The sequence below is a fragment of the Vigna radiata genome, chromosome 9, assembly GCF_000741045.1.
Source record: "Vigna radiata var. radiata cultivar VC1973A chromosome 9, Vradiata_ver6, whole genome shotgun sequence".
NCBI lineage: Eukaryota > Viridiplantae > Streptophyta > Magnoliopsida > Fabales > Fabaceae > Vigna > Vigna radiata.
The window spans coordinates 9,241,015-9,251,009 of NC_028359.1; the positions used below are offsets into that span (position 1 = coordinate 9,241,015).

General features: G+C 25.2%; 1 protein-coding gene across 1 annotated transcript; it reads right to left on the reverse strand.

Moving 5' to 3' along the window:
* Window positions 1–566: 566 nt before the first annotated feature.
* LOC106772969 (protein ECERIFERUM 1) lies at window positions 567–9,450 on the reverse strand. The gene is made up of 9 exons (XM_014659625.2): window positions 9,292–9,450; window positions 7,517–7,740; window positions 4,848–5,080; window positions 4,148–4,367; window positions 3,683–4,058; window positions 2,089–2,397; window positions 1,654–1,749; window positions 1,046–1,219; window positions 567–968 (listed from the first exon to the last, which is right to left on the reverse strand). The coding sequence occupies exons 1-9, from the start codon at window positions 9,349–9,351 to the stop codon at window positions 777–779; spliced, it is 1,884 nt and encodes a 627-aa protein (XP_014515111.1). The 5' UTR covers window positions 9,352–9,450; the 3' UTR covers window positions 567–776.
* Window positions 9,451–9,995: the final 545 nt, after the last annotated feature.

Genomic DNA, 9,995 nt, shown 5'->3' on the forward strand with positions numbered 1-9,995 from the left:
TTATTAATTAGCTTTTTCATTATTAAAAACTATATTCTAATTCAATTTTATAAAATTATTTAAATTTACACTCATTTATATATTTTAAATTAATTTTATCTCTAATTCACATAAATCTTTTATCATCTATTTTATTTTTTCAAGTTAAATCATCCATAGAATCTAATAAACGTGATGGGATTGTACATATATTTTCTTAAATGTTTATCTTTTGTATATCATAGAAATTAGTTATATATATATATATATATATATATATATATATATGTATGTATATATATATATGTATGTATGTATATGTATATGTATGTATGTATATGTATATGTATATGTATGTATGTTTCTTTAAAAGTACGTTCATTTAACCTCTTTTTGTTTTAACCTTCTTTTTGTTTATTTGTGTAAAAATGATTCAAGGGTTTTTCATTAATATAGTTGTATATAAAAAAAAAAACATTCTATTGTCAATAGAACCTAACTCTAAAATTTCATCAAAATTATTTTGAGAACTTTGAAGAATTACTTAAGTTCTTTAAAATGTATTGTAATAAAAAAAAAGCAAAAACTTAGAGGATAAGAAACATGTTTGTTTTTTGTTTTTTTTTGTATATATAATGTGTTACACTTATGTAACTAGATGATATTAGCTTGTCCAAGTGTAACACTTAACACTCTTATTTACCATGGTGATATCCATAAATAGGATCATCACCCACCAAAGAGCTTAAACATAGGAGAAAAATACATTGATTATATAATGTTTCTCTTGTTCTTCATTAATAATATTGAGCTAACTCTTTGACTTGCTCTTGCACTTGAAGAGGTTGAAATCCATGTTGAAGAGTTGAATGCCAAACTTTGTCTATGTCATTCATAGTATGACCACATTCATGTTCATTCCATCCTTCAAGAGAGTGTACTATTCCTGCTATACGCCATGCACTCATTACCCTTCTTGCCAACCAATCCTACAATTCAAACATAAGTTTTTTTAACAAATTAGGGTAAAATAAATCAAATGAAGAACATGATTATTAGAACTAACCTCACAAGAATGGATATTTTGAACTGAAGGAGGAGCTAGCATTGCTGGGGTGGAATGGTAGAAGCAATCCTTGCGATATTTCTTTGGTGGAAATGGTGTGTATGGAATGAACAATGTTCCTTTTGGTGCCTTTAGCTGTTCTTCTTCAGTCAATTCATCTCCTACCAACCAAATCTATCGAAAGAAAAAATGAAGATGAAAACAAAAAAAGATTAATATATTTCAATTCCAAAAAACTCTAAGAAATACTTATAATGAAATAAGTTATTTTTCTCGTAACAAAAATCATTTTCTAAATATATTAAGCATTTTTTATACCAAATTTTATTTAAATCTTTTTCCCTTTTCATAAATGAGGAAGCAGAAGAAGATAATAATAAAAAAAATACGAAATTACTAAAATTTCCTAGCAAACTTTTACATTTTATTTGTTAAACTTGTTTAAGTAGAATTTAATATAAGTTTACTCCTTTTCTTTTTCACTTTTATCTTCTTTTTTTCCCTCTTTTTCCACTATTTTCTTAAAAAGAAAAATTCAAATCCTAATTAAGAAAATTTTAGGGTGAATTCTAAATGTGAAGCTAAGAAAATTTTGTCATGTATTTTACCTTCTGTGTGCTACTTTTGGAAAAGGTCAAATTAGTTTCAGAGCCTTTGATTGACTTCTTAAGCCTCACATAATCATCTTCATGCAATGTAGCAACCTGAAATATAACAGACGGGTTAAAAGTACATGCCATTTTAGATGGATATATAGTAAGAAATTGGTTCTAATAAAATAAAGATAAAATTTATATTTTTATTCTTTATAAAATTTTTCATGTTTATATTTGAAAAAACAAAAATACAGTTTTTTTTTCTAATTTAAAATAAATCATTGTCTCCAAATGATTTAGACAACATTTTACAAAAACATGAAAACTATTTAAATATACAGTACACATTTAAAACAGTTAAAAAAAACAAAAGTTGACTAAAATTGAGTTTAAATAATTTTAGAGAAATTCAAGCATTTTGTAACCATTTAGAAAAAAAAAATTTACCTGAATACTTTGTTGACACAATGAGAAGACAAGAGCATAAGCAACCTTAGTAAGTTTTCCTCTAAGTAACACTTGAGTTGTTCCTTTGGGAATGGTGTTAAGAACAAGAGCAACTACAAGACTGCTTCCATCGACAACCTTAACTTTTAACTTTGGATGTCTGCTAACAAATAATCCTCCATAGATGTTAAGCTCTTCTTCTTGATTTCTTAGACCTAAACTCAACACTTTTATGCCTTTTCTGTCTGCATCAAGTATTGCTTCTTCTATCATTGTGTTGATACCCACTTTTTGTGATTGCATGAAGTACTACACAAAAAAATAAAATAATATATTTCAATTTTATTTTTAGCATGCTTTGAAAGATCAATAATAAACAAAATAATGAAAAGAAAAGGATGACCACATGCAATAATGCTAAAGCTTTAATGAAATCACTTATCCTTACATAATGATACAAAATAAATATTTTAAAAGTCAACAATGTAGACAATAACTTCACAGAGTATGGGTTTTATGATCATATATTCTCAAAACAAAAAAAGAAAAAAAGAACGTTTTATTTATTTTTGTCTGCAAAATAGATATGTGAGAACTTATATACCTAAAACAAATTATATATGTGTTAGTAAACTCCCATAAATATTCTATAAATTTATTATGACATAACATCTCACAAAAAATCTCAGGACAAAGTTTGAATATGATAATATTTCCACAGCATGGGCCAACTTTGGGGGCTGTCAAACAGCAAATAATGTCTATGAATTTAATTAATGTTAAGGGGAACACCGCAACCATATAAAATAAGAAAAAAATAATAAATAATTTTTAATCAGAGTAAAATATAAGTACATCTTGATTTTTAGTATACTTATTTCTCTTTTATATATCTTATCATATCATATATCATATATCATATATCATACATATCATGCATCATACATCATACATCATACATTATATATTATATACTGTGAAGATCTTTAAATTTAAATATAATCTTATAAGTTAATTTTGTAAAACTAAATTTAAAATTCACTTTTAAAATAAAATCATTTAATTAGATTTAAAATTTATTTTCTAAGATAATATCAAATTCAAAATCTATTATAACAAGAATTATTATTTATTTAGATTTACAATATATCAAGTAATTAAATTATTATAAAATCGTTCATATTAACTAGAAGATTCCAAATGTTTAGTATAATTAAAATTCTTTGTTGATAAAAAAAGAAAACATATCAATTAAAGATAAATTTACAGTATCTCAAATTCTATTTCTTAAGATATTCTATACATTTATTACTTTTATTCTGTTTCTAGAAGTATATTTAGAATGGATAAATCATTTTAGTATATATGAATTACTTTTCTTTGAATTAAAAACAATTATAGCAAATACTTTTGTCTAGTAGCTCAACAAACAAGAATATCACTACAAAACCTAATTTGTACAATTTGTACAGTAAGATTTGCACTTGCTTATATATATTTAATTGACTTTATTTTTAATTGATATACTTAATTGAACTTATTTCTAATTGATGTGAAACTGAAACACAGAGAATAAAAATACAGAGAAACTTACTTGGAGAGTGTACTTGGGAATTGACCAAGTTTGCAACTTGAGTTTGTGAAAACGATTTCCCTCGACAATGAATGTTCTACCATAGATCCATGTGAGGATCATGGACCAAGCTGTGAGAGGCCACATCAAATTGAGGTACCATTTTGACGTGTAAGGCTTAGAAGCCAAGTAAGCAAATGCAAGTCTGATATGATAGATAGATTCAGGAGTTGTGAGATGCGTAAGGTGCACAACATCTGCAGTTTCTTCTTCTCGTTTTAATGCAGATTCGTGTAATGTATCAGAAGCTTTATCAGTGGTGCCATAGATGTAGTCGTAAAGTGGCATGAACAAGGAGTAGTTTGTTCTGAACTGGGTATGATGCAAAGAATGAAACCTGCAAAACATCGCACAAACAAAAGTCAAAATTTAGATTACATAAAGAAAAGTCAAAATTCATGTAAAAATGACATTAAAAGTACTTACGATGAGGTGTAGATGAGATATTTGAGAGGAGGAAAGATGGCAAAGAGCCATTTTGGGACAACCTCAAAGTTTGAGTGACCCATGTTATTCATGAAGTCAATGTAAGTGACATACAAGACCATGGCCCCCACAGAAGCTGTGTTTGTGAATACTAGGGTTAACATCGGCATTGAAAACAGAAGAAAATATGATATATGTTCTGCAAATGGATGAATCACAGCTGCAAGAACACAACATCCAGTTAGACATAGAATCAATTGACTCATCAAATTCAATAATTAGCATGAAACTACATATATCATTGTCAAACCCTAAGAGACCAAACTACATATATCATTGTCAAAAGGAAATGAAGTTATGACAAATGCCAGTTTCAAGATAAAAAAAATGGATTGTTTTTTTTATTATTATTAAAAAAATATGTAAAAATAAGATTATTATTTTTAGTAATATAATAAAAAAAATCATTTTTGAAATTCCTTGAACATGCATGACCTACTAAAGGTATGATATACAGGTGAGTGAATTACTTTGTATATGAGATAAACCATAATAAAGTGAATCCAAACCTCTAAGAATCTGACAACACAGACAGACAGCACTGACATTTGGCAATAAATGTCTGAATCGAAACGAGAAAAGGTTGTTGGGCAGCATTGAATTTTGTAAGAAAGAACAATTAATGAGATGAATGACTCACAAGTTATAGGTTCTGTGACAATGGAAGAATGGTGATGAGAATGATATCTGGAATATAGAAAATGGTGATGAAGTGCTCTGTGTAACCAATAATACAGAAACTCCACTGGTCCTGCATGAATCAGCATTGCCATAACCATTCCATCTGTTCTCCATAATGGAAGATGAGAAGCACCACGTAATGTGTAGCAGGCCAAGTAGTATAGTAATCCATTCAACAATATTTGATCATCCCTGAAATATACAATCATGTCATTATCTTATAACTTAACCTTACAGTAAAATAATAAACTATGGTTTTATCATTTTTATGTATAGATTTCAAGAACAACAATATATATAGTTTAGATGATGTTTACTTTTCAAAAATTATTTTATATTAAAATACAGAATTTTTTATATATAGACATGAATTTTTCTTAAAAATTTATTACAAAATTTTGTAAAAAAAAAAAACAATTTCTTATTATTTTTTTAAATTTTAATTGACAAATAATTTCTTCATAAACAATTATCTCTTACAAAATTATAAAATTTGTAAGCATTTCTTACAAAACTTTATGTGAATAATGTTTTGTACAGAATATTTAATTATTATTCTTAACAAAATTTACAAATATTTAAAAAAAATGGTTTTTTAAAAAAATGAACAGGAAATGTTTGTTTTTTTAGTAGTGATAATTTTCTTTTTAAGAGACATCCAATTCTAACCCAACATTTAAATACATTAAATTTATAGATTTAAACAACTTTTGTAATATTAATGGTAAAAAATAAAAATCTAAGTTTCAAATTTTTTATGTATAATCTTCTGACATTTTATCTACAGTTATAATATACTATTTTTTTTATTGTTGATAAAAAGAAACCTATAATAATAACAAGTTATCAAAATGTAATGCAATTATTGTTTTCTTTCTTATTATTTTCAACACATATTTTCTAATTCTTTTATGTGTGTAACGTGTCTAAATAATATCTGAAAAGAGTGTGTAACGTGTCATGAATAGAAAAGAAAAAGAAATGTGAAGATATATAGAGTCCTATAGTACAAGTAATTGTGAAAAAGAGAACTATGAGAAAATCAGATAATATATCTTTCGAGAATTATATGTTTTAGGAAGGAAAGAAAAATTAAGGACAAAATTTCCATTTTAAATAAATGATTTATGTTATTTAATATAGAAATAAATAATATATTAGAATAAATGTGATTTTTTAGCTTTTATTTATTTCCATAAATATACTATAACTATATTAAATTTAAAATAAAAATAAAAAATTGTCTTCCCTTTCTTTCTCAATAAAAACTAACTTTCTAACTTGTTAATATTTTTTGGAAGCACATCTTGATGGTGTCTCGAAGATCTTTGATTTGGTTTCCTAAATGTTGTTTTCAAAAGAAAAAAATGTAGAATATCCTTGCTTTCAACTGCTAGCATTAAAGTTTATGAATCTAAATAAAGAAAATAAATGTAGAAACTTAAATTTGATAAAAGAAAATGAGATTACACAAAATAAATTATGTTTGACTATTCCTTTGTTCAAAAATGGTTTAAATAAACTCAAGCTTGTTTGAAATATACTAATCAAAAGTATTTTTAAATATGTAAATACTTATGAAATCTGTAATGAACTATTCATATTATTTATTAATTTTTGAAATAATTAACATTGTTTTTTTGTTTCATGAATTTCCATATCTTTGAAGCATGTAACAAGTAATGTATTGTTGAAAATAATCAATATATATGACTAACAAATATTAAAATAATAATATTACATATTTTATTGTGTGACAAAGCATTTAAAAGAACTTAAATATGTTACCCTCATTCAACAAGATTAAGACATTTGAACCATAAAAGATGAACCACCTTGCTCTCCAAATATATATATATATATATATATATATATATATATATATATATATATATATATATATATATATATATATATATGACTCATCACATCTAGAAGATGATCCAAAAAGAAAAATTAATGAATGATGAAGTTGGAAAAATTATGAATGCTAAAGTTTGATAAAATATGAAGTTGGACTTTAATATTTCTCATAAATGGTCCCAACTGAAAACCTAGGTTCAAAAAGCAAGCTATTTGTTGCTTCTCATCGAAACCATTTTTTTTTAAATAAAAAGTTTATAAATTTAAAGTAGCTTATAAACAAATTAAATAAAAATTTAAAAAGTTTAAATACGAGATATTCTCTTGTGAAAGGAAATATATAAGCCATGACAATATCTGTACATGTTTGTAAAAGGATTAGAGCACTCTAAGTATTATTTTTTCTTTAACTCATTTATTTTTTATCGATCAAAGAAATATATAAGAGAATATTATAATTAATTTATTTATAAACTACCTTTTATTTATAAAAACCTAAAAATGTTGAGGAATTGAAAAGCCTATTCAAACATATACTAGATAAATCACTTCAGTTGTTTTTTATTATTAAAAGAAATTATAATAAAAGATATATATAAAAAAAATATAATCATACTCCAACCCATTTACAAAAGTAGTTGATAATTTTATTTTAATAGCATGATTCTATTTGTTTTGAATTTTTTCAAGTATTCTTGTAAAAAATTAGAACATGTAAAATATTTTTCTATGAATAATAAAAAAAAATAAAATAAAAAAACTAACCATTCTCTTTCTCTATCAACTTGTTCAAATTCAAGTCCTTTATCGAGAATTCTACCATTTCCTTTGGCTGTTCTGTAACGAGAGAGAGTGATCCATATCTGATTATGAAGCATTCGCCAAAGCAAAAATGGTAATATCAGAAAAGTGCTCACATCCCTTTCTTTCTCATCTTTCACCATCACTGAATAACTGCTGTGAACCACCCATGGAAGTAACACCACATACTGCAAAACAAATTAATGCAAATTTCAGAAATGCAATTATATCTATTTATGTAGAGTTTTTTTCTTTTTTTATATATATAAACTTCTAAAAATATTTATCATAGGAATTTTTTAAAAATATGTAGAAATATAAAAAAAAATAAACTCACTGAATAATTTAACATTTGCATATTAGTAAGCTTTTATATTATTATAAACAACTGTCATTATTATTGGTATATATTGAAGTTGTGATGTTGATTGTTAATAATTGGATGTGGCTAACTAATTATAATGCTAATTAATGAAGGGTATATACCAAATCTCTTTCCTTTTTTAGCAACACATTTGCATTCAAAATAGTAGCTAATTAGACTCACACTCTCTTTACTAATTATACTTTTTTAATATATATGATTAAGTTTCAGGAAATTTAGGTAGAAAGTTAGGAAAACATAAAACCAAACCCATAAAAAAAGAAAAAAAAAATTTCTATAGTTTAATTTTTAATTTATATATAGTTTTTTTTTTTAAAAAATCAAATAAATTAAAGAAGAAAGCAAAAGGGACTAGAGCCAAACCCTAGATTGTTAAGAAAAAATATATATTTTAAGATTGCACATAAAATTTTCCTAGATCTTAATTAGAATGAAAAAAAAACAATTTATAAAAAGAAATCAATCCTAAAAATATAATAAATGAGTTTCCCCCAAACAAAATAATAATAATAATCTCTGACTAGAAAGTACATTGAGAGACGAGTTAACTGTTTGGTTAATTATTTTAAGGAATCCAACAATTATTCATCACCTTTACAAAGTACATGTAATGTTTTGAATTTAATATTTATACTTAGTATTAAACATTCAACCACTTAATTCTACATCTACATTGTCATTCCATAAAGTGTCATGTTGAAACTAAACCAAAGGAGCAAGCTTGAACACATTCTAAGTTAAAAATTGGCTGTGTTTTCTTGGTTTTTCCCATAGTAATAGTTTTTCTTTATCCACAATAATTAATAATAAAATTAAAGAATTAGATATTAAGAATATATTTAGATAGGAGATTTAGAAGTTCAATCTCCATTCTCCAACCCTAATACTATATATAAAAATAAAATTATCTCCACTAACCAACCTGTGTTGTATTGTGATATAACTTATAATATCTTCAAATTCAAAACATTAAAAAAAAAATCAAAAGATACCATCCAAAAAATACATTATTTCCTCTAAGGTTTATAGACAACATAGATAAAACAATAGAGAACATAAAACATTTTATAAAATCTTAAAATAAAGATAAAATCATAATAAAACCTTTCATGCTTGCATTATACTTTCATAGAAACAATGATACATAGATAGCAGTGTAACATGATAATGAAAAGTACGTAGTGTGAGTGAAACTTGGATTTTCTTCACTAACTTCTACTGATTTTAACGTTTTAAAACATGTTAAAAACAACAAAAAAGACAAAATGAAAAATGAAACAGAAAACATGAACTCGATGTGGGTTTGTTTGTAGAACTAGAGAGATCAAAAGTAATGAGGAATGATGTGTGCAACCTTAAAGCTTCCGAGAGGCTTCCATGGCCAATCTGTGAGGATTCCAGGCATTGAAGCCATGCTTTTGTTCTAAGAACAAGACAACCAATGTTGTTCGAAGAAAAAGTGTGTTTTGTTAGGATGATATCACAAAGAAGTGTTTTTTCTATGGTTTGAAGCATTGCGAGTAACTTTATTTATAGACCTAACTCAGTTTCCCTTTGGAACAATTGATGCATTTAATTTACCAACGAAAACCGAACCCACAACTTATCATCACATGGGAAAAGCAGAACAAATAATGTTGCGTTTTCAAATGAAAAACCTCTCACCACTTTCCTACATTTATTTTTCAAACATAATCGTATTCAGATATCATCATTCATTCATACCAGGTAGATAAATTAGTGTTAAACAATGCTAATATATATATATATATATATATATATATATATATATATATATATATATATATATATATATATATATATATATATATATATATATAATTGATGATATCAGTTTTCAATGAAAATATTAATATTTTTATTCATATATAGTTTATTCTCAAATTAATTATTTTCACCATCTCAATCAAATTAATATGTTAGGTTGAAAAAATGAGGCTATTTGAATGAACTCATTTTTAAAAAAGTCATACTATTGCAATACGTGTCATTGAAACTTTAAATAGAATCATGTTGGGACAAAGGTGGTATTTTCAA